The sequence below is a fragment of the Cydia pomonella genome, chromosome 26, assembly GCF_033807575.1.
Source record: "Cydia pomonella isolate Wapato2018A chromosome 26, ilCydPomo1, whole genome shotgun sequence".
Lineage (NCBI taxonomy): Eukaryota > Metazoa > Arthropoda > Insecta > Lepidoptera > Tortricidae > Cydia > Cydia pomonella.
The window spans coordinates 9,104,274-9,131,049 of NC_084728.1; the positions used below are offsets into that span (position 1 = coordinate 9,104,274).

At 37.7% G+C, this 26,776-nt stretch overlaps 1 protein-coding gene across 1 annotated transcript; it reads right to left on the reverse strand.

Annotated features, from left to right (window-relative positions):
- Positions 1 to 421: 421 nt before the first annotated feature.
- On the reverse strand, positions 422 to 21,513 carry LOC133531823 (putative odorant receptor 59c). The gene is made up of 8 exons (XM_061870215.1): positions 21,054 to 21,513; positions 19,170 to 19,428; positions 18,458 to 18,565; positions 16,585 to 16,789; positions 13,572 to 13,812; positions 11,723 to 11,921; positions 10,355 to 10,510; positions 422 to 510 (listed from the first exon to the last, which is right to left on the reverse strand). The coding sequence occupies exons 1-8, from the start codon at positions 21,101 to 21,103 to the stop codon at positions 451 to 453; spliced, it is 1,278 nt and encodes a 425-aa protein (XP_061726199.1). The 5' UTR covers positions 21,104 to 21,513; the 3' UTR covers positions 422 to 450.
- Positions 21,514 to 26,776: the final 5,263 nt, after the last annotated feature.

The following is a 26,776-nucleotide window of genomic DNA, read 5'->3' on the forward strand; positions in this document are numbered from 1 at the left end:
CACGGTGCTACATGAGGAAACCGAAAGATTTTGACAGTGTATTACTGATCACATTTAGAGACTAAAATGTCATATAAACTTTTCTGGATTTCGACCTTTGCAAGAACTAGTATTTACAAAAAAAAAATCGCAAAAAATTATTTTCAGTGCCAGTTTCACCATAACATTAACTTTTTATGTACAAATACGTTCAAAATGAAAAAAAAAAAAATTTGGCGAAATTTACTGAAACTCGTATAACATTTTTTCTTTCTTTTGGCCTCAGAAGTGTGTGGTTAAAATCTTTCGGGTTCCTCGTGAGCACCGTGTATATATCGTTGTCTAAGTACCCTCAACACAAGCCTTATTGAGCTTACTGTGGGACTTAGTCAATTTGTGTAATAATGTCCTATAATATTTATTTATTTATTTTATTTTATTGTTATTGAATTTCGCTCAGTCCCATCAGATTTATCGCTCCCCAGCTAAAGCCTTCAGCATCATGTAGTACGAGAACGTGGTCTTCAGTATCTGAAACAAAAATATACGAATTAAACCTGATCTAATTTGGATACCATCTTGAGGATCGCTCACATTGATTTGGTGCATACGAAATGAAGTGAAAAATCTTGCGTGAGTTGCGCACCAATCACAATAAATTGAATAATATAGAATAGAATAATATTTTATTCAGACAACACATCAATTATTACAAAGAAGATAATACATTAACAACAACAAGAATTAAAAAAGAAACAGTGAAAGTTGAATAATTCAGAACAGATAAGGATGTGAGGCTGAAATGGTCTCCACTCATCATTGCAGTTGGCACTACTAAGCGTTGTCAACGGCGCTGGTTTTCTGTGGAGCCAGCGAGTCGAATTGTTATCGTATCGATCTCCAGATCAGTAGGAATCTTACTATCAGCGGGGGGCGAAACTGATCCATGCGAAGGCCGATCACACCAGCGATAGCAACGGAGTTGATAGAGTTATTATTATTATTAGCTTTAATTTCTCATGCTCTAAAAGTGGGATGTTGTTGTTCTATGTTGAGTGCAGAAAATGATACGTTTTTGCACTAGAGCATTTTAAGTTCGTAGTACGTTTTCTACGTTTTTTTTTTCATTTTTTTACGATAATTGATTAAAATTTGGTTGAAATGGATTTGTTGTACAATTTCCATTCTGATATTTAACTGCTCATTCCATAAATAACAATACGTTAACCTAAATTGTTTATTGAAAGTCAAGAAATAGTAGGGTGTAGTGTTATTTGGCTGCGGTTTTATGTAAGGTGGAGGTACTTCCCCAGTTGGGCTCTGCTCTAGATCTGGAATGACATCCGCTGTGCTGTGCCCTACCACACAAAGCGAGATGACATCCGCAGCGCCCAGCGCCTCTCTTTTTGATGTAGTTTAAAGACATACCCGGGTCCTAAGGTTAATGTTTTCTTCTTCTTCTTCTTCTTCCTCGCGTTGTCCCGGCATTTTTCCACGGCTCATGGGAGCCTGGGGTCCGCTTGACAACTAATCCCAAGATTTGGCGTAGGCACTAATTTTTACGAAAGCGACTGCCATCTGCCCTTCCAACCCAGAGGGTAAACTAGACCTTGTTGGGATTAGTCCGGTTTCCTCACGATGTTTTCCTTCACCGAAAAGCGACTGGTAAATATCAAATGATATTTCGTACATAAGTTCCGAAAAACTCATTGGTACGAGCCGGGGTTTGAACCCGCGACCTCCGGATTGCAAGTCGCACGCTCTTACCGCTAGGCCACCAGCGCATTTATAGCCAGCCTAAGGTAAATGTTTTATAGTATTAAAAATGAATTAAAATCGTTCATAATTGAGAAATCTTCTTCTTCTTTTAAAATATGGCTTCCATCAAATCTATGATGATTTTGCGAATGTCAAGTTGCATTGTAAGTTTTAAGTGTGCTCGTAGAGCATGACGTTGTTCGGTAGTTGTTTTAGTAAAGAGATAGCTGGACTTTACTAAAAGCCACGATGGATTGCCGGATGTTGATTAAAACATGGTTAAACGCGTTTCAAGATCAGTTTTTCATTAGCTGCACACTTCCACGATAGTTCACTGCATAATAAGCTATCAATACTACACTTTGAACAACATAAATGAGCAAAACAAAAAAATATTTTCTCGAGACGTCTTCACCATCTTGAATCTCAACGACAACCCATTGAGAAATCTTTCCTACTCTTTTACATCAGTGACATTCGATGAATTTCAACACCTGTTGTCAGAGTCTCCTTGCCGGTAAAATAAATTAGTACCACTGAAAACCCGCAACATGGCGAAGGCAAACAAAAACATACACTTCATAAATATACACCGTGTTTTTTTTTATTTGCGTTAATTTCGAGGGTGCATTCCTGAGCTTTAATTAAGTAACTTTCTCAAAGACACCGATATTCTAATTAACTCCATTTAGGAGATAATCAATAATATTTTTTTTATATTATAAGGCCCTTACGAGCGTGTACACTTGCCTTAGGGCCTGTTTACTTATTGATTAGTGTTTAGTGCGAGTTCATACATTTGCTACTAACGTACGTACTATCTCGGACGATCGATGTTAGAAATGACATTGATATATCACAGTTTTCAATTGTTTGGTTGAGTTCAATGTAATGCCCGTGTTACAACAACGCTATATGCAACATTTAGTTACTTTTTATAAAAATAAAAATAGTAAAAAAAAACAAAAAAAATTTTTTTTTTTGAAAATTAACTATGCCATTTAGTTTCCTTAAACGTACTTACCGAAACCCCGGAGTTAACGCAATTCAATAAAAACACGGTGTATTGTTAGAATTATGGACATTTTATGATATAATTCATTGATGTCCAACACTGAATTCCGTACGTAAATACTATTTTAATTAAATTATGATTTGTCATGAATATGGTAACGTTATAATGTTCATAATTTAGAATTAAGAAGTTAAACTGTTATGAAGATTTAAGTCCCCGCCAACACATACTGTCACAGTGGCGCCATAGTTTTATGCACCGTCCACCAACGTCGGCCGGCGGGGTTCTCACAATGAGGCAGTATGCGTTGACGTGAACCGACGTTCGATTACTAAGACAGTATCTGCAAGTTAATTGATATCCATGTACCGTTAACAGTTTTCAATGGTTGATATTAAGTGAATAAAAGTTGTTAAAGTGTCTTGAGTGTTTTACTGCAGCTCGCTGTCCTACAAATTCAGAAGTAAGGGATGTAAAGGAATTGTAAGTATCAACTCCTTGAATCGAACCAGTGGTTTGAACAAATAATAAAAACGTAAGTATCGATCTGATTTTACTATTATTGCTCGTTTTCGTAAATTGTGTTCAGTGGTGTTCATGCGTAAGGAAGCTATTAAATTAGTAGCCAAGGTAAATGCTTAATACGGGCTTAAATGCACAAAACTGCTACGGCTATGATAAACAAAAGAGATAAAATGTAATATAATAATAAATAATAGCATTGCTTACTGTGCACATAGGATATTAAGTATTCGAAGGTGTTTGGTAAAGGTGCTGAAGGTGGAAGGTGTTTTTTTCTTCATATTTCGTTATATTCATTTTGGTTAATATTAAATACTGATACAACAAATTAAATACGTATCAAACGTCAAGGTTCATTAAAAATAGAAATGGTGTATTTGGAGATGATTACTGAAGTTGCGGTTACTGTAAATACCTATGTATTAAAATGATATCGATGGTACTTTGCTAAATACTTTCTATTACTGCCTGACTGTACACTAATGATATTATTTATGCTAAGCTGATGTTTTGAGTTACAAAATCATATTTTGATGGGGTGCATATATTTGGGGAAAGTATAAATAAAAGTACCAGGTCATGCTGTTTAAGTTTAATATCATGCAGTATCTTTTGATGATTGCTTCATTCTACCCTCATATTTGCGTTAATTTGAAGACAGAGATTTGCGTTAGAAATTTACATTTCAGGAAATGGAGGGCGATCAGAGAAGGTCGCATGTACTGACGACGCCACCTTCTAGTCAGCACCGGTCACGCAGCAGGACCAGGCACGCTGACGGACGAGGTGGTCGTCGCAGGCGCAGTCGGAGCAACCGATCGCGAAGTCCACGTGGCGGCACGCGGTAGCCGCGCAGCCGGAGCAGTCAGCGGGCACGGGAGCGCGCTAGCAGACGTCGGTCTCGCAGCGACAGGCGCCGGGCGCGCAGCAGGCGGAGCAGCCATCGGGGGCGCGGTCGTCCAAGCAGGTCTCGCTCGTGCGGTCAGCGGCGGCGCAGTGAGAGACGACGGTCTCACAGCAGGGCTGCAACCGTGACGGCCTCACCACAGGGAAGGCGACACGATCATGGACTTGTACGTGAGTCTCTGAATACCCACTCTGTTCCCAGTAATAATGTTACCATGTTACAGCTGGTTGAGGCTTTGCGTACCATTAGTGATAAGGGTTCTAATGGAAAATTGTCAAATCAAAACACAATACCGGAATTTGATCCATCTTGTAAGGAACAAACGATCGCGATGTGGATACACAAAGTGAACGAATGCGCAGTTATATATAACTGGAACGATCGTCAAACCGTTCACTTTGCGTTACCAAAACTTAAAGGTCTAGCTCAAAAATGGTACGCTGGCCTCTCAACTGTTATGTTTTCCTGGCCAGAATTTTCTAGCAATGATAATCATGGACAATTACTTACGACAATGCTTGCCAAACGTGCTAGGTTTAGTGATTCGTTAGAACAATATTTTTATGATAAGATAATGTTGCTAAACCGTTGCGGTATTACTGGCAAGAAAGCCGTTGATTGTTTAGTGTTCGGGATTGGGACCGTGCGAAGTGCATGGTGGGGGTAAGAAAGCGATCCCAGCGCATAAGGTGGTAAAAATTTGAACTAACTGCGGATAGAGTCTTTAACATTTCGTACAATTATATGGCTCGAAATGAAACTTCGAGTTACGATTACTCCTGAAATATTCATTTAAATTGTATGGTGTAAGGGACCAAGGTAATCTGTATGAAATGCTTAATATAACTAACGTATTTATTTTAATAATTGTTAATAATGTATCCATGTAAATAGCTTTGCAAATGCCACATATTACGTGATCTTTTTCTAGAAGTTACGAATATGTATAGTAAGTTATCCTTAAAAGATAGACATTTAACATCGCGGACTTTTTTGTAGACCTATGAATGAGAAACAACCCCACCATACATTGTGTTGTTAGATATAGCTCAAACGGATTAGGCAGCGTTTTCGATTAAAGCTCCTAGCCAGCGTGATTTTTTCCAACAACATCGTTATCTTTCAAACAATTTACACAAAACCTTAACAAGTTATATACTTAAGCCTTCCTCAAGAATCACTCTATTGATAGATGAAATTCGTATGAAAATCCGTTCAGTAGTTTTTAGTTTTGGAGTAGTTTTATAAGATGTAGTGAATTGACGTTTTCCCCTAGACTTGCGGACACTAGGTTGCGTGACAGTCGTGCACGCTCCCAATAGATGACCGTAGTGTCCGCCTAGGAGCTGAAGCGGCTCGTTTCGATAGTCCGGATCAGTTATTACCTTTCTTAAAGAGCGCCAAGAATAGTTCGTATGTTAATCAAAAGGTCAGCGCTAAGACCGAAATTAAATCAGATTTAGGTAATAAGAGCACAGCTAATAGTAGTGATAAACCGATAAAGTGCTTTAACTGTTTACAAGACGGTCATTATAAATCCCAGTGTCCTAAACCTGTAATAAAATGTAGTACATGTATGCGTCATGGGCACCCCACCGAAAATTGTCAGAAAAATAACATTAATAACATTGACAGTACTAGCAAACCATCATAACCGAGTATGTATGTAGGAGTGTCTGATCTAAAGTAGCGAACTTTGGATACAATATACTAACATAGCTACCTAATATGCTTAAGCGAGCATTAATATTTATCAATAATTATTTAATAATATTCGTTAATAAAAATGGCTTGCGAGTGTTTTCTTGACTTCGGTAGCGCGTAGAGACATCGATCAAGGTAGAATTACTTATACAACTACCAATGTCGTGGTACAAAGGAATAATAAACAGTAATTAGAGATATCCAGATAGGAGTTATTTCTGACTAGTAGTTCGAAAATTATGTAGATAGTAGGATTCAGTAAATTTATGCGTCTATTACGAGATTTGATGGGTTGACTATTGATTATAACACAAACCAAAGTATACGGGATAAGTTTAACTTCGATGGTATTAAGCGTTTTAACCAAGGCGCGAGCAGTATATACACATGGATATATAATTATATTTATCTATAGCAACTGAGGTAAAGGATCGTCGCTGACCAGGTCTGAAGAGGCGCAGAGCGCAAAAGAGGCCAAGCCTGGTAATAATAAGCTAAATAAATTTATGTGCGTTAATGTAGTCCAGCCGTCGCGAACCTTTGTTGCAGAATATTTAGTTAACGATACATTTACTTGACCATTAAACTACCATATGGTACTAGATTTACCTATCTACGCAAACCTTCCATAGTTAATCTACAATTTTTGGTAGATTGTGATGTAATCCAGCTTTCGACATCTCCCTGTGACTTATATAGCGTTCGTTAGGAAGACTGGTAATGATTATAGGCGTGGTACAAATTATAGGACTCTACTGAAATTAATAAGTAATTAATCGAGAGGGAATTTGGCGATGCCCAACGATAAATTTGAGTTTGGGCACTAACGCGTGCTTGACTTTCCTGCGTAAGGTCTAAGTGTTTGGCAAATCATATAAACAGGGGTAGTGCCTTGTCAATGTTATGTCACCATAAATTGATAGTAATTAGCTTATATGCGTAATATGTTAATGCCGATTTATAACAATCTTATTTAGGATCGGTTTTAAAATTATCATAAAAACGGTACTGACAGTTAAACACTCTGTTACTTTTCCAATAGAAGTGTAGAATATCTTGGATTTGAATTAACTTAGAGGGTGCTTGTGAAATATAGGCAGTTTAGGGGGTACATGATTTACCTTAACCTCACAATTCACACTGTATTAGGCAGTTTGTAGGGTTTTGTAGTTTATTTGACGTTTTGTGAGAAACTTTGCAGTTGTCGTACAGACATGCATAAAGTCTTATGGGCTCCAAATATTAGTTACAAAGAATTGAGAATATTTACTGGTTGTGTAAGTTTTCAATTCTCTGGGGGAGACCTTTTCAAACGCGACGTAGTACCGAGAGTCGCTGGGCGGTGGATCTTTTTAAGTACGGCTACAGAGCTGAGCAGCTACTGATTGAGGAAGTAAACTTAGAATGGCTGCGCGTTTAGCAGAAATCCATCACCTAGCGGTATTCCCACAAAGTTAGTATATGTGGCGTTTCCAACCAAACTGCTGCTTATTTTCGGTTGTCATTAAAACGCTATTTCCATGAAACTTCAATATTAAATCAACCTAATCGAAAACCGACAATGTGGTACCTTTTGACTGATAACGTCACATATACATAGTAGTAGTAACGTTATAATATGTGTACCCTGACTGGTTAAGTTGCACTATACAAAGCCCTGATTCGGAGATAGAAAGTATTAATATTATGGTAACGGAATCGAGATCAGCGTATGTAGCATGTATGACAGTTATGGGAAATATGGCGACTTGTCGGTATGGTATTATAAAAAAAAAAATTTAAAAAATAAAAGACAATGAGTTCATTTCGGGCCTGAAGAACTCAAACACACATTTTCGTTGGCTTACAGTGATATAAGTTTCAATGTTTCTAGATTTGTTAGAACTGTTAAACTTATATAAATTGTATCTTTGGTGTGTCTAAGCGGACAACTTAAGATAACGAATCGTATTTCACGTAGCAAGTTCCAGACATACAATAATAATGTATAATAATGTTGACATAGATTAATAACAAAATAATACTGGTGAGTAATACCTTTGTTTTGCTTATCAAATGTGTTTCAGTTCTATTGTATCTCTGATCGTATTAGGTGTTTCCTAAATTTGTCATTTCTATTTTTATAACATGTTCTGTGTGAACTCTTATTTTGTGTGCTGTTGTATCCAGGCGTTGACTTGTCATTTAAGTAATAACTTGAATGTAATGATCTGTAGCTAAAAGTATGATCTAGTGGTTGACTTTGTATGAAATCATGTTGTTATGCCTTGTCGTAAGATGGTTATAAATGTGTTATGATATCAAATAAAGAGACTGACAGGCTCAAGGTAGAAGCGACTTGAACTGTCATTGGTTGTAATATATGTGGCGGGCTCAAGGTAGAAGCGACTTGAACCGTCACTAGTTGTAAAGTATGTGGCAGGCTCAAGGTAGACGAGACTTGGACTGCGCCATGATTGAGGTGGTTTCAAGGTAGTAGCGACTTGTACCACTGATTTTGTGGTTAGATAAGTTTGTTGCGGTTTCAAGATAGAAGCGACTTGTACCGCATTTAAAAGTATTATATAGAGTCAGTAGGGGCAGGCTCAAGGTAGACGAGACTTGGACTGCGCCATGATTGAGGTGGTTTCAAGGTAGTAGCGACTTGTACCACTGATTTCTTGGTTAGATAAGTTTGCTGCGGTTTCAAGATAGAAGAGACTTGTACCGCATTTATAAGTTCAGATGTCTTTTGTTCTAATGTACCTATTTATGATTTTTAGATAGAAGCGATACGTGTTATGTAAATTTTACATATTGTGGTGGCTTAAAATCAGGCTGGAGTAAAGTCGGGATATTAACTTTTTGTAGTATGAGATCCTTACAGTAATGATTTTGTGCTTGTACACGGGACGTGTACATGTTGCGGATGGCCGAATTGTTAGAATTATGGACATTTTATGATATAATTCATTGATGTCCAACACTGAATTCCGTACGTAAATACTATTTTAATTAAATTATGATTTGTCATGAATATGGTAACGTTATAATGTTCATAATTTAGAATTAAGAAGTTAAACTGTTATGAAGATTTAAGTCCCCGCCAACACATACTGTCACAGTGGCGCCATAGTTTTATGCACCGTCCACCAACGTCGGCCGGCGGGGTTCTCACAATGAGGCAGTATGCGTTGACGTGAACCGACGTTCGATTACTAAGACAGTATCTGCAAGTTAATTGATATCCATGTACCGTTAACAGTTTTCAATGGTTGATATTAAGTGAATAAAAGTTGTTAAAGTGTCTTGAGTGTTTTACTGCAGCTCGCTGTCCTACAGTATATACCCGGAAAATTTAAGATTTATGGCAGACGGTAGTGGCCATCGCCTTCGATCGAGTGTCAATCTTGCACTAGCAACACCTCAACACAAATCTCGTGCGCATGGTAAATATTTTGCGGTACGAGCGGTTCAGCTTTGGAATGAGTTGTAGATATAATAAAACCCTGTTTTCGCCAAAAAAATGAAGAAAACTCGGAAGGTATTTTATCAGTTTTTTCAAATGAATCTTCGATTGTTAATCATTCCAGCCCCTCGTACGAGATATGTTGAATCAAATTGTAGTCATTCATGTACCAAATGATTCTTGTTTATAGCAAAATTGAGAACCGAAACGCCACATCTCACTGCAAAATTTGAAAAAGACTCCCAAAAACGTTCATTAAAAAAGAGGTTTAAAAGAGAAAATGAAAATTTGAACTGTTGAAGCCCCTAGTTTAGGAAACGATTATTTAAGTACGTTATCAGTTTTTGAATAAATACTAATAGTTACGTCGTAATCTTGAATGAAAAAGGAAGCATTTTACAAAATACGCTCGTCTGTAGGAATAAGGCCTCTTAAGGCAATCGCGGTCCGTAGCATCGCTTAAGGGGCAGTTAAAGAAGCCGTGGCTATCTGACCTGATTTAACTTATTTGTGACTATAAATATATAATTATTGTATATAATATAGGTATTATTATATATTTGATATACTATTACTTCTATTTTTTTATTTAATTTTATTTATTTTCGCCCTTTTTTATAATTTTATTGACTTTCCTCTAGTCTATTGTACTCAGTGCTATATTTGTCTACCATTCTTCATCAACTCTCATCTACTCAAAGGTTAACTGGAAGAAATCCCTTAAAGGGATAAGTTCGCCTTTGTACTGCTTATCCTGTGCCATATTTATATTTTGTATTTTGTACGATAAAGAGTTTATACATACATACATACATACATACTTACATACATGGTCGCCCTTAATTTACTTGACGCCATTCCGTGGAGCAAGATTTGGATGTATTGGAGATGGGGTAGAAGGAGTTTACCCAAGCAGCCCAGGACCGGAGCCAGTGGAAGAAAATAGTTAGAGCCTTACGCCCCAGCACGGGGTAACAGGATGGAAAGAAGAAGATATTTAAATATAAATAAATATGCTTACTGCAGACATAGTGTTGACTCCCACAGGTACGACCTTGGCGGCCTTCAGACTGACTGGGGTCTGAATCCTGTGCAGGAAAAACAACACAGTTCTCCTGTTCTTCGTGTCCATATGCTCCCACGGGATGGCGTATACAGCGTCGATCAGCTGCTCACTCTGAGGATACAAAATAATAGTTATTTAATTAAATTAATGAAATAATAGTTAGAGTTGGTCAAAGACGCCTTCGTCTTTCTAAGTTGCCATATAGTCGAGAAATTGTGATGGGGTAGCCTAAAGGCGGTAACCTCGATAGCTTAGCGAAGGGGTTGCCAGAGCTCAACGAGGGTAGGAGGGGGTTAGGGTCGGCAACGCGCATGTAACTCCTCTGGAGTTGCAGGCGTACATAGGCTACGGATACTGCTTACCATCAGGCAGGCCGAATATTTATTTATATATGTATGTGTGTATTATGTTTGTATGTATATGTTATTTTATGTATTTTTGCTTGATTTGTTTTGCTATTGTAATTGTAGCACCGCTCTCAATCTCTCTGCTTAGCCTTAAGGTTAACTGGTAGAGAATGCCTCGTGGCATTAAGTCCGCCTTTTGTACTATAAGATTGTTTTCTTTTGTGCAATAAAGATTAAATAAATAAATAAATAAAATGCTTGTTTGCCACCGACGTAGTATAAAAAAAAGCTGAAGATACTTTGTTAACTTTTTCTTTAGTACCTATAATTATGACATCTATTTCATTTGGCACACTGGCACCAATACACCTCCAACGGGCCAATGTAAAAGCGGATGGAGCGGCGGAAAGCGCCGAAATTTTGAAACGTAATTAATATAAGAGACTCGGTAGATAGTACCATTTTGTACTATTCGGCGTTGAAACTCTAGGACCATGGGGTCCCAGGGAGAGCAAGTTTTTTGCAGAAATCTGTACCTGGTGACCCAAGAGCTCGCGGCTTCCTCGCACAACGTATCAGCATTGCAATAGAACGAGAAATGCCGCCAGCATCTTTGGTACAATGCCTCAAGGGCCTATTTTAGATTTACGGTAGTTATACCTATAGTAACACCACTGTAGGTACATATCCATTATGTATATTGTAAATTAAATATGTTGTTTCAATTTATAATAGTTCTTTGTTTTACAAGGGGGCAAAGTTGCTGTTTAATTCCTCGTGTTAATATTAACACACGAGCAAGCGAAAGATTTCATAATTGAACCACAAGCGAGTGTTCGAAGTGAGTGGGAGATGAGGAAACAACTGAAAATTGACATCAAGTTACTTTGTCACCCTTCTGGGATGTTTCACATCCGTTTTTGAAGAATAAAGAGAGCCTTTACGCTTGTGATGAAAATAAATTAAATATACATACCTTGGTGTTCAACATCTCGAACAATATGGACACTTGTATTAACTGCTGATGCATGACGACGGTTAGGGGGCCGTACTTCGCCAGCGAGTCCGCGGTGAACGTAGTGACTTCCAGCAGTAAGATGCAGGTGATAAACTGCATGAACAGGTAGAACGCGAACAAATATTCACTGAATGCGTCGGAGCATCTGTCCACGAATCTGTTGACAAATAAATAATGAAAGAACCCAATTTCATATGTTTATGTTAAAAAGATTTTGAGCTCAAAAGTTGCTCCAAATGGTTCGAGTAATATAACACACGGCCGCTGCGTAACCAGTTCTCTTCTTTCGAATTTGGCTTGACATGCTGCCGCGGGTCTAGATTTAAAATTTAAAACAAAATTTATAGTAACGCCATCTAGTCGGTTAAATCGAATAACCATTGCTGTAAAATCTAATGATCATCGCTGTAAAGACGACTCATGGTGCAAAAGGCTGCTAGAATGGAGACCGTGCCCACCATGGGGAGAGTCATACCCAGCAGGAAAGTCAAAAACACGGCTGCAGAAATACGAGTAGGTACAAAGAGCACCAAATAGAACAGAATGGCAAACATAGGCTAGTTAAAAAAAATTACAAGCTTTTATATTTTATTTAACATGCCCTGTTAGTATGTATGGGACAAATTTTACAGGTTATATTTGACCCACTTCCCGGTTTCGTCATGTCGTCGTCGTGTGAGAATGCAATATTATGATACCATAAAGCTGATCTGGTGATGGAGACATTGAGTAGCCATAGGAACTCTGTGATAAAACAACGCAACCTAATTGTGTTTGGGGTTTTTAGAATTGTCTCGATGATTATTAGTTGCATGTGGAAAAAAAGTACTATCAGCGATAAAAGCTTGTATCAAAAATGGAATCGATATTGTATGGCTCTTTGCGATAAGGGCAATTTCCTTTTCAGAATCAGGAATAATAAATGCCCTTACACTTACGATTTTAGTTCTCTATGTAACCGCTACAGGCGTTCAATTCTACGATATAATTTTTATTCTGTTTTTACTATAGTTATAGGGACAGAGACAGTTTTGTTTGGTGTGAAGTTAGTCACATTAGACCGAAGAAACAGAATAACGTGACATGTGGCTCGTTTATTCAGTTTACTACTTTCTGGTTGACGTAACTGGTGACCGAAGAGCTGGCGGCTTCCTCGCACAACGTATCAGTATTGCGATACAACGAGGAAATGCCGCCAGCATCCTTGGTACAATGCCTCAAGGGCCTATTTTAGATATAAGCTAGTTATAGTAATCATCTGTATATATCCATTATGTATATTGTTATTGTCAATAAATAAATGTAACTGTAGTAAAGTAAAACGAATTGACTTTTGCAGCTCATGGTAGTGGCACAGGTACCTTAACTATACTTAAGGTTGATTAAAGCTAAGCTAGAAAGGTAGCCTGTTTATCGGTATTCTACAGGATGCATTTCAGGGAGTGTGCGATGGGATTACATAATCTTATCCCCCCATCTCCGTTCTGCCACCGTGGGACTAGACGCGGACTTGAGTTTCACCCTTACGTCGTTACTTTACCACTGATTCGCACTAAACGCTACGCATCCAGCTTTATCATGCGAACGGCTAAAGAGTGGAATTCACTTCCTGCAAATCTATTCCCAGTCCACTATAACTTGGACCTTTCTAAATCGAGAGTGAATAGACATCTTTTAGGTAAGCATGTTCCATCCTAGACTACATCGGCACTTTTCATCAGGTGAGATTGTGGTCAAATGCTTACCTTTTTGTAATAAAAAAAAAAAAAGCTATAAGCTTTAATCAACGTTATTTGGCCGTACTTACTGTATAATAATGTTGTGATGTAATATATTCTCCTTTAATAACATTCGTATGTTATTATTCTCTTCAACTGAGTACATAATACTGTTTTCCGGCAGTGGAATGTTTTGCAAATTATGCTTCAGAATCCTCAGGTGCCCCCAAATTTGGAACACTATCAAGATCAGTAAGAGATCAAAAACGCAAAGACCAATTGTGGTGACGTAGGAAATTGGAATATTGAAGATGAATAATATCCAGTATCCTAAAAAACAAACAAATATACACTAAGTAATGTTATGGTATTGAGGTTGATGAAGATATAAGATAAAGATAGTTTATTTTCCAATCAGGCATATTACAATGCGCTTATGAACGTCAAATAAAACTACACCGGCTCTAAGCCTACACCTCTGACCCGAGAAGATCCCTCCTAAATTGTGAGAGGGTATCCCAATATGGGACCGGTAAGAAACACGGCAAGACCATTCTGCTGTAAAGTTTTTTTGTTTTGTTTTAATATACTACGTCGGTGGCAAACAAGCATACGGCCCGCCCGATGGTAAGCAGTCTCCGTAGCCTATGTACGCCTGCAACTCCTGAGGAGTTACATGCGCGTTGCCGACCCTAAACCCGCCCCCCTCGTTGAGCTCTTTGGCAACCTTACTCATCGGCAGGAACACAACACTATGAGTAGGGTCTAGTGTTATTTGGCTGCGGTTTTCTGTAAGGTGGAGGTACTTCCCCAGTTGGGCACACAAATCGAGATGACATTCACAATGCCCATACCTCTAGTTTAAAAGGAACACTTCAAATAAAAATAAAACATGTCAAATTTATAGGTATTTATTGTTAATAGCGGTTCGGAAGGTTTGGATCACTGTAAAGGAGAAGAACCGTCAAGAAACTCTTCAGTTTTGTATTGGTTTCTTTTCAAATAGAAATTAACAATACAGGGTGGACAAATAAGAATGATACACTTTGTTTTTAAATTGTAATTACATTAAGTGGAAATTTTATTAAATATTTTTTCATAAATATATTATTCAGGGTTGGCAATTGTATACGGAAGACAATTTCTGCCAAATGTCTACCACTAGCAGCAAGCAATTTTATCTCAAATGTTTCTGTTGTTTAAAACACGTTGTTTGCTCGATTAATTTTGAAAAAAAGTGACAGTGATTGGCACTCAACTTCCCCAAATTTTGCAGCTCTTGACTTATTTCTGTAGGGCTATCTAAAAAAAAACGTGTCTATGCTAACGAGCTGATGAAATTTAAACAGTTAAAACCGACTATTCGACACAAATGTACTAAGATAATGCCAAAAATGTTCGAATAGATGCTGAACATTGGGATTATAAGGGCTTACATTTGCCTGCTGTTAGAGGTGGACATATGTCAGACATTATGTTTCGCATGAATTTGCCAACCCTGAAGAATATATTTTTAAAACAATACTTAATAATTTTTGAACTTAATACAGTTAAAATTTAAAAACAAAATGTATACTTCTTATTTGGCCACCCTGTACCTATTTCTAACAAAATCTAACTCGGACCTACCAAAGTAAAGGTAACCTAAGCACATGTTAAAATTAGTTGTATTATCTAGATATATCGGTACTTACGCGTTTCAGTTTGTCTAACGAAAAGATGTATTTGAAAAAATGTGTCCCGCTGAATTTCTTGCCGGTCCATATTGGGATACCCTCCTCCAATTGAGGGGGGATTTAAATCTTCTCGGGTCAGAGGTGTCGGGTTAGAGCCGGTGTAGCTTTATTTGACGTTCATAAGCGCATTGTAATATGCCAACGTGAATAATAAACTATCTTTATCTTTATCTTTTGAATGAATGAATGAATTTGTTGGTTTGAGAATTAATTGATAAGAGACAAGTTCTTGTCTAACAATAATAGTTCACTCGTTAGTTATTACCCGAAATTTCCAAGACTGAAGGAGAATGTGTCGCTAATGATTATTTAATTTATTTGTATAATAATTCATTATGTTTGTAGCTTTTTTGATTGTATTTTTTGGTAGTTTTTTTTGCATGTACTTTTTGTACTACTACTAATTTTATATTTGAGTTTTTATTCAAAAGCGGTTTTTTGAATAAAAGCTACATCAGATACAGTTTAATTAAAATCTCTTAGTAACATCAATTCTCCCGGTTCCCGAGATACAGGCTGCGCCTAGTTTGGGGCCGATAGATATTAGCTTAATTGTAAAATCTAATTTATGTTAAGTTTAATCTGTTATGTCAAATTGTAATAAAAGGTTTGGTAAATAAACGATTTGTTTTTAAATAATTTTTTTTTGTATCATATATGGCTATACCTGAAATATATATTCATATTCATATACATTTATATATATTGTCATACGATGAATTTGACGACAGGTCTGGCCTAGTGGGTAGTGACACTAGTGACCCTGCCTATGAAGTCGATGGTCCTGGGTTCGAATTCCGGTAAGAGCATTTATTTGTGTGATGAACACAGATAGTCTCTGAGTCACAGAAGTTTTCAATGTCTATAAATATGTATTTATCAACAGACGTATGTATATCATCGCGTAGTACCCATAGTTCAAGCTTTGCTTAGTTTGGACCGGGGCTAGTTCGATCTTTGTAAGAATATCCCCAAATATATAAATAAATATATGTGGAAATTTCGCATTTTTTGAAACATTACGACGGCAAATTAGTACGATCCCAAATTCACTGCACCACTCTCGCCGTCGACAGCGTGTTCATCCTCACACCCTGGAACCCAAAATGGTCGCGTACTGTGCGGTTTAAGAGGAATTTCCTCCCGCGAACGCTTCGGCTGTGGAATGAGCTTCCTGCCGAGGTTTTCCCGAGGAGCTACAGTATGGGGTTCTTCAAAAAAGGAGTGTACAAGTTTTTAAAGGGTCGGCAACGTGCATGTAATACCTCTGGTGTTGCAGGCGTCCATAGGCTACAGTAACTGCTCACCATCAGGCAGGCCGTATGCTTGTTTGCTACTGACGTGGTATAAAATAAACACAACACACCCTCTTCAGTAGTATAAACGGCATCAGGCAGATAATAGTATACAGAGTGCTCGAACGTGCTGTTTTGGGGCCGGTTTTCACTGAACATGCCTCTGTTATAATTGTTGAAGCACGGCATGAATATGAACAGAGACACTCCTATGACCATCTGCCACATCACGTAGATCGTGAACATTCCTGATATAATATGTGTTTGCGCCTGTACCTAAAATATAAATCTGTGACATTAAAAACTCCAGACAAAATTCAAAGCGTGCTTCATGGGGTATTTTTATTTATAGTCGTTTTTCTTTTTTTGTCATATATTTTGATACAATTTACCAACCAAAATGACATTTTGACAGTTTTTGCCAAAAATGACATTTTGACAGTTTTTGCCAATAATGATATTTAGACAGTTTTTGACAAAAATGACATTTTGACAGTTTTTGACATTCTCTATCTAGTATTTAGGGGATATACACTAGATAGACTTATATATTTTGTACAATATAAGCGTAATTTGACCGTATTTCTTATATATATAAAAAAATCCTTTGAGTTACGAAAACTAGGTACAGAAAAAAAATGTCACGCATTGGGATTTACTGTTTATTCAGTCCGGAATTAGTAGCTCAACAAACTTACCACATTTCATCAAAATCTGGCGAAAAAAAAACGACAGCATAAAAAAAATTGGCCCGCCTAGTGGATTGAAATAGAAACCTATTTACCTATGCGAGCCGTATTCAAGGACAACACTTTCGATTTAAAAAAAAACTGCATTCATTACTTTACCCGAATGCTCCCGGGGAGTTCTGCTACCCGAAGTGGGTGGGACAATATGCTCTAAGGGCCTACCGCGAACCACGTTCAACGTGTTGCCTCTCTGTCACACTTGTAAATTTACGTGAGTGTGACAGGGATGCAACACGTCGAACGTGGTTCGCGGTAGGCCTTCTGCTCTGCCTTGCCTTAGTCGGCCGTCTAGAGTGAAGTCGCAAGAGATGCAGCCTCGCGGGTGCATCTCTTGCGACATAATGTGGAAACATAAGCGGCGAGAAGGCTAATAGTAGACCTCTCTACCCTCAGCCCTCCGGTGTTGCCCATGAGCCATCTTAGATGTCGCTTTATATGGGGGCCCGTCTTGTGGTGGCGAGGCAAAAAAATTACATACCGTTTTCAATCCCATAGCTCAGAATTTAGTTCATCGCTTTCACCCAATAGCCTAGTTCATTTTAGATTTCATCAACTCTGAGTAGTCCTTACACCCTGGCGGGTGCTGCCTATGCGTACGTACTACAACTCGGGCAATGGCAGCATCCGCTCAATGTACCCTATACATTTCATTAAAGTGTCAAATGGACTTCCACGTGTTCTCTACGGCTCCGCGCAGGCCTCCCAAATGTCCGGAACACCATTGCTCCGTGATGGCAAACACATGCAAATATATTTGATTGATTGATTGATTGATTGATTTATTTATTGGTAAAATCGTTGTTTTACAAGTCAGGATTACATTAAATATTTACATAATAAGATTAAATAACTAATAATATTTACAAATTATAACATTTACAACTAAATCTTATACGTATAATTAATCAAGCATTAAGATGACACTATTTTTACGCGTTAGTTATGAACTCCACAAAGAAACTCGTCAACGCTGTAGCATGCCTGTGCGATCAGCAGCGCTTTAAGTTTCTTGGTAAACACAGAATCACTTTCCGCTGACTTTATGGCAGGCGGAACCAAGTTGTAGATCTTGGCCCCAATGACACTGAGTGAATTCCTGAGCTTAGCAAGACGCTTTACGGGGGCAACCAACATTGGCTGTCTGCGCATATAAGCATAAAGTAATAAAATAAGTCTACAGTTATTAATATTTTACCTTTGCAGCGTATGGTGACCGGCCCTTGAAGTAAAACAAGTTAAAGTCAAGTAAATAATCCTTTATTACCTCTTGATATTTACTTGTCCTTGCCGTCAATAGTCTTTGCTGAAATTATATTTGGTAATAAATTAATAAATATTTGACAATCTTACACATATCGACCCATTCTCACAGTGAGCTAATGGAGCTTATACATTTTTTTTTATACTACGTCGGTGGCAAACAAGCATACGGCCCGCCTGATGGTAAGCAGTCTCCGTAGCCTATGTACGCCTGCAACTCCAGAGGAGTTACATGAGCGTTGCCGACTCGTTGAGCTCTGGCAACCTTACTCACCGGCAGGAACGCAACACTATGAGTAGGGTCTAGTGTTATTTGGCTGCGGTCTTCTGTAAGGTGGAGGTACTTCCCCAGTTGGGCTCTGCTCTACATATGGAATGACATTCACTGGCTGTGCCCTACCACACAAAGCGAGACGACATTCACAATGCCCATACCTCTCTTTAGGACGTAGTTTAAGGACATCTTACTCTAAGTTACAATTTTAAGATTTTCCTATCGCTTATTTAATTTTTTTCTAAGAAAATTAATAGTACTCATTTAGACGTACTCATTGAACTTGCTCACTTTTCCAGAATCACTCTGTAGTGTTGGGACTAAGTCATAGGAATACCCTATATTAATTAATTTATTATTATCTATTACTTACCAGATACAAGAAAGTAAAAATCAAACACAATATATTATGCCCCAAATCAAAGAACGATAGTTTTACTCTATTCACACGTATATAGATTAAGTCCAAAACGCACAAATTGGTGCTAACGAGTATTAGAAAGGCGTTGTACGTAGACAAAATGGCCGCTAATCGATTTCGTCCAAATTGTTTATATGGCCAGGAGCCTACGGTCGTCAGCACGAATTGCAGTTGAGCCACATATTTGAAATCCAGAGGCGTGTTGACGTAACTGAAAAAAATCAACAAAACAGGCTCGTTTTTAACCGACTTCAATATTTAAAAGGAGGAGGTTATCAATTCGGTGTGTAGGATTTTTTTTCTCTTTTTTTTAATGTTTGTTACTTCATAACTCCGTCATTTATGAACCGATTTTAAAAATAATGTTTTAGCTTGAATCTACATATATACAGATTTGTCCCGTTTTTGTCAAAACTCAGTTCTGATGATGGGATCCATGAGGAATCGAGGGAACTCTTCAAATGTGAAGAGCATACATATAGTGATTTTCATATTTTCATCAACAAATCAAGCATTTACATTTAAAAAGTGACATTTGATGAAATGGAACAGCTGATGATGATCAGAATGGAACTCTTCAACGACGCATAGTTCACGTTTAGCGATTTCGCTGTCCTCTTCGCTGTGTTTGTGAAGCAAATTAGATTTTTAAGACAATTTTTTGTCAAGTTAGAATTCTGATGATGGGGTACATGAGGCATCGAGGGAACTCCTCAAATGTTAAAGGCATATATATAATGATGTTAGTATTTTCATCATCAAATCAAGCATTTACGTTTGTGGAAGTAACATTTGATGAAGCGGAACTGCTGATGATAAACAGAATGGAACTCTTCACCGCCGCACAGTTCAAGTTTGGCAATTTGTTCTCTTTGCATGTTTGTGAAGCAGTTCGGTTTTCAAGGTACATTTTTTTCAAGCTTGAGTTTTGATGATGGATTCCATGAGGAATTGAGGGTACTTCTCAACTCTTTTAAGCAAACTTATACATTTTCAATATTATTTCATGCATGGTATGAAATAATTTATTTTAAATATAGTAGAATACTCTATTTGGCCGGTCATATAGCACGAAAAACCGATTCGTGGAGCAAACGTCTACTGGAGTGGCGACCATGGGGGGAGGAACATCCTCAAAGTAGACCCCAGATGCGTTGGGACGACGACATCAAAAGGACTGCGGGGAAGAAGTGGCTCCAGGTCGCACAGAACCGTGACGAGTAGCATAAAATGAAGGAGGCCTACAAGGGCTAAAGAAGAAGAAGACTCTATTGCGGGTATTTTACCAGTCTTTTTAATTTCATTGTATGAAATCCAAAATCAACAATAATCTTTCTTTCACCGGTCTCCATCACTGAAGCCGATTTTTTTTTCTTAAAAAATATTTTTATGTCAAAGACTTTCATCATACAAATGTTAAAATTTAGGACGTTTAAAATGCGTAAAATACGCCTTTAGAGACCGATTATTATGTCCACATAAAAATTGTAATCTTAAGTTTTTGGCCCATACATAGAGGCTTTTCTCATTTTTGTGATATTATAGCCTGTATGGGCGTGCGGGGCGGCAAGCAGCTGCCGCTGTCAGTAACAGATTCCTTCAATTCTATACATTTTGATCGTGCCGCTCGTAGCCAGGCAGCGCGAGCGGTGGTTGGTGGTGAGTCGTCATATATCCGAAAACGGGAAGTAGACCTCCAGTGCCCTGGGCTAGGATCAAACCAGCGTCCTCTGTATTCGCGGCAGATACCACTCGGCCACCGCGGTATAAAATTTTCTCGAATATGTGCAATTTCTTAAATGCTTCATATACAGTTATTAACTGATCTGTGCTTACCCATCATCAAATCTCTTCTTCAAAACATCATACACTTGTTTTATAATCATACCGCTTAAGCAAATATTAAAGGTTAATATATTATTTAGTATTTCATTTGTGAACGTAGAACAATCCTTTTAACAACTTAACTTTGCTCTGTAGTTCTGACTTCTGAGTTCTGCGCAGGTCTTACTGTTTTTATATTTCCTGCTATATAAGGTTCTGTTCCGTAGGTGAAGCGAGGCGAGATAAAATAATAAATAAGATTTTTTTTATTGCCACATAAATGTAAATACAGGTACATAAGAACATAAATAATAATAGAAAAAAATATACAAAACAATAAAACCGACCAAGTGCGAGTCGGACTCGCCCACCGAGGGTTCCGTACTTTTAAGAACTTGTTGTTATAGCGGCAACAGCAATACATCATCTGTGAAAATTTCAACTGTCTAACTATCATGGTTCAAGAGATACAGCCTGGTGACAGACGGACGGACAGCGGAGTGTTAGTAATAGGGTCCCGTTCTACCCTCTGGGTACGGTAAAAATGTAGAAATGTACCGGGCAAAGATCCAGTCTCACCGTGTGTTAGGCTGAGATGCCCAGCGCTGGTTTTCAGGCCAGTCCCAGACTTGGACGGTCGGAGACACAGTAAAAACCCCTTATTACCCATCATTTTGGTAAAGAGCTGATACTCTTCAAACTGCTAGATTAATCACTATGAAATATAACTCAGAACCACTGCAAGGAAACTAGCTTTCGTGTAAATAAAACCGCATCGAAATTTGTCCATCTGTTGGAGCGCTACGAAGCCAAAGATAGACATTGACAGCAAACATATAATGCCCCTCTTTTTGCATTGGGGTCACAAACAGCAATAGAGTTATAAGTCGTTAGCAAAATGTTACAATGTCTAAATAAAACAAAAACTAAGTACTTAACAAACATTCCGTTGAAATACCACGTCGGCAAACAAGCATACGGCCCGCTTGATGGTAATCAGTCTCCGGAGCCTATGGATGCATGCAACTCCAAAGGTTTTACATGGCTGTTGCCGACCCTATCACCCCGCAAGTCCGCACCCTCTGTGCCTACTTACTCACCGGCAGGAACACAACACTATAAGTAGGGTCTAGTGTTATTTGGCTGCGGTTTTCTGTAAGGTGGAGGTACTTCCTCAGTTGAACACTCTTAAACATTCAGATCTGCAACACCTGGATGTAAAAATCAAATCACATTATACAACTATTTATTTTTATCAATACAGTTATTTAATTTGGCATTTGGCATAGGAATTTTCTCGCTTCGCTCCTCTACTGGATAAGGTCTGAACATACTACAATAAGTAGGTAATTGTAGCATATAACTGTTATATATGTGTATGCTTATATATTTGTAATAAAGGGGTAATGTCGAGTAATAAATACTTGGCAAGCAATACGTCTTTCATTGAACAGTTGAGGCGAATGATAAAATTATAGTACCAAGTCATACTCATTATAAAAAAGCTGCACTTTATGAGGTCACCAGAATCACAAACAAACGGCCCGATTCGAAGAATGATTAAGACACGTAACCTTTTGAACGCCAAGAGCCACTAAAGTGGTCGTGTGCTGTCGTGCCTACCACGCCAACGACCACTAAAGTAGGCTTGAGTCGGTCAGGACCGAAGAACTAAAAAGAATGAAATCCCACCACAGACCGAAAGGAACTAGTTCATCTTAAGCGCTCTTAATCGGTCTCGGTCCTTTAGTTCAGTAGTCGGTATGTCAGCGGGCCTACCGCGAACTACGTTCGGCGGGTTGCCTCCCTGCTTGCGTACGAATTTACAAGTGCGACAGAGAGGCAACACGTCGAACGTGGTTCGCGGTAGGCCCTCAGTACCAAGTAACAAATCGGTCGGGAGCGAATGATCGGAATGAGTCAAGGTCAAGAAATTCGCTCTCTCACGCTCTCGCTCTGTTTATTTGCGAGCGAGAGCAAGATATAACCTAGTCATCCTCATTCAGATCTCGAGATTTGCTCCTGAACTAAAGGAACTAAAGGACCTAAAAGAGCGAACTAGTTCGTTTGACCGATTGACCGAGATCGGAGCGCTCTTTTTAAAGACCGAGCGGGCACAACTCTACACTAAAGAGGTCATGGCAGACGCTGTCAAAGCAATTTTACTGTTGACAGATAAGGTTTAAATTCGTTTCTCAATAGTTGACATATTGGCGTGTATGCCACATTGTGATGCGAGGGAGAAAGCGTTGAAAAGGTTAAGATCTTGGAAAGATCTTTAAAAGATCGATAACTAAACGACATGTCAAAATTGACGTTTATTTCGATTCCACTGTGATCCCAATAAGATCCATCTACGATATTTCTAACTTCAAACTGACATTGGTTGCCCGAATCGAGCTGCTTCTGTCAATTATACGATATAAAAACGATATTTAAATTAGAACTTATCGTTATCGTATCTCATTCTTCGAATCGGGCCGAAAGTAAAAAGGGGGTTCAGGTGCAATAGGTTCAGAAAACGGGATTTTTAAAAAGTCGTAGCGCTTTTTATTTGGATCTCAAAACGACTGCCATAAATTTAATTAGCAATCTTGTGGCATTTCTCGGGTACCCACTGTACCGATTGGAATCCCGAGTTTTAGACTTTCGCTCTATAGAAAAAAAGTCATGAACGTAGATCTAAAATGCAATTTAATTTGTAACAAATTATGCACAAAGGCTAATAACATGAAAATTGCTTCTAAAATCGGTAATTTCATGTTTGAGGGAACGTATCCATTGTTTTTTATTTTATTTAAACGTTCAAATAATCAAAATTAAACTTGTTTCGTGTCGCTCACGGTGACGGTTCTAATTATGTGTCGAAAGATGGCAGTAAATTTACGTCGCTACAAAGTTTTCTTTGACAATACACGTCTATTTCCAATTCTCTTTGGTATAGGTTCATTCGTTCAATTATGTACTAATGCGGTAAATAAAACCATGTCAACCATAACGCCATCTATGTGACCTAGCCAGCATTTCTTAAGCGTTTAGCAATGGCTCTTGAATCAACATCAGGGTATAATAAGCTAAACAGTTCCACGCTTCTCCGCTAGATGTCAGTTACAACTATTATAAGATGTTTATTTAGATGTGTTATTTTTAGTTTACTACGTTTGTAGCAAATAAGCATACGGCCTCTCTGACGGAAAGCAGTCTCTATAGCATATGGACGCCTACAACTCCTGTGTGTGTTAATTTTGTTAAATATTAAAAGGTGGCGCCATCTTACCGGGCACCACCTAAAGGTTATGGCGCCATCGCTCGAAACGATGCTGCTATCCTTTGGCCTTTGATCTATTACGTTGGCGCCACTTTTTGATATTTAACACATATCAGTGAAAGAATAAGTATCAAAGTCAAACGGCGTTCTAAAAGTTTTAATCATGTGTCCAAAGATGGCAGTAAATTTATGTGGCTACAAAGTTTTCTTTGACAATACACCTCTATTTCAAATTCGCTTTGATACTTACCTAGCACGTTGGTTTATTGCATATTAAGCTATAAATTTTACTTTAGACTCGCAAACTTGCCGTCTCCCTCACACACCGAAGCAGTGGGCTGATCCGCATCGGCGTGATAACCGCGTTTAGCTTTTTCAACCTCATTACGACGTCGTAGATTGATTCGTCTTCCCACCTATTTTAACGGTTTTCAAGATGGCGACCAAAATAGCGCTTTGATGTCTCCGCGTCGAATTACAAAAGTCGAACTTCCTTCTGATCTGTTGGTCGCATTTATAGGCGATATTTAATATTAAATTATAAAAACCCTACGCAATAATCATTATGCCGTTTTATGACATTATATATTTAACTTCATTTTGAAAAATAACCGATACTTTTCAAACTGCTGGATCGATTTTTATCAAACTTAGGTACTTAGCTAGGAACTACCGCAGGGAAACTCATTTTCACGTAATAATAGCGCATCGAAATCCGTCCATCCGTTTGAGAGCTACGATGCAACAGACAGATAGACATATTGACGTCGAACGTATATCACCCCTATTTTTTCATCAAAGGTTAAAAAGTCGTTGGGATTTATAAAATGTTGAGCCATGATACGAGTACTTTCTTTATTTACGAAAAAAACATCAAAAAGTTTTTACGCTTTTTTCTTCACTCTTTTTTTTTCTTTTTATTGGAGAAACAACAGAAGTATGCGACAGGATAATAGGATACATTGTTATGTACAAACAATATAAAGATGAACACTTACTTCCTTAAACGCTCTCACTAAAACATACATAAAATAAACGGACTTAACTAAACGGTATGTTAACATACAAGTTTACCAAGTGTTGTAGACCAAGCTTATGTATATTATAATTTAGGTACTAAAATTCTAATGGAGAAGAAAATAAAATCAGCAAAAAGTCGAAATTAGATACTGATAACCAATTTGCGCAAAATATTATTAAGTACATTGACAGTACCGATACTAGCAATGATGACGACACACTACTGATGAACATTATGTTGGCCGTTGAGAATATTGAGTATTTGATAACGGAATTTGGGCCTAGTGACATTGAATATATCGATGGAAATAAATTCTTTATTGTAAGTGTTACAAATACGACTCTTCTAAATATCTACAGTTTTTATATATATATTTCCTTATCATATAAATTTATTCGTGGCAAAATAAAAGAGGAAAACAACAAGTAACAAAACATAACATATGTTAACGTGGCGTTTGGACATTTAAGAGAAAATTTGGAGTATTTTTGATATTTCACCGACACCTGTAAAACTTCTACCGCTTTACGCTTTAAAAGTTGAATTTCCAATTCGTCTTTTATGTTTGCTATGTATTGAATGAAAGCTGCAATTGGTTTTAGTATTATTTTATTTTATTTTTATTTTATTTATTAAGTACAACCACATCGTATATATTACATATGTTACATCACAATAATCTTAAAGTACTTCACCTGATATAATACGACAATTATGGAGTACATAGCATTGTCCAAGCATGATATTGGGACGACATAAGAACTATGGGACATTACATTTTAAAACATTAAATTTGTAAGACTTATAAAACAATTAACTACTATATGTACATTATTTACAATTTTACATATAAATACTAATTCTAATATATAATTTAACACAGAATAATTTAATTTAATTTAAATTTGAAATTTGACACTAATTATTATTTTTGTTTCGGCAATATCTTAGATTTAAATGTGGCTAGACGGTCATGAAAGATGTCAACGAAATTTTTGTGGGTTGTAAGGCTGTTGTAACTCGAGCATATTCGTACCATGGGGGCTTGCAGATCAATGTTTGTCCTGGTAATCGGTATAGAAAAGGGTTTAGCTATAGGCCGCCGTGGGTAGTTGTAGGGTGTAGTTAACGAGATTTTCTCAAGTAGTTTGCTGCTTACCTGTCCGTGTGTTATTATTATTAACCAATTAAAACTGTGTTTTTTTGCTCCAGTCATGGAATGTATGGCGCCATTTATTTTCAAAATAACAAATATCAATTAAAAATTAAACTTAAGCAGCTCTTTGGCTCTTGTTTATGGTAAAATGTTGCCAGCGATTAAAAACTGATGGTAAATACTTGTTGTACAGGATTTGTCTATACCATCCCATTACTGGTGCCTGTTCCATTATAGGGGTGTTTACTATAGTTTCTCTGTAGAAAGATACACGTGAGGTTTTCTTATAC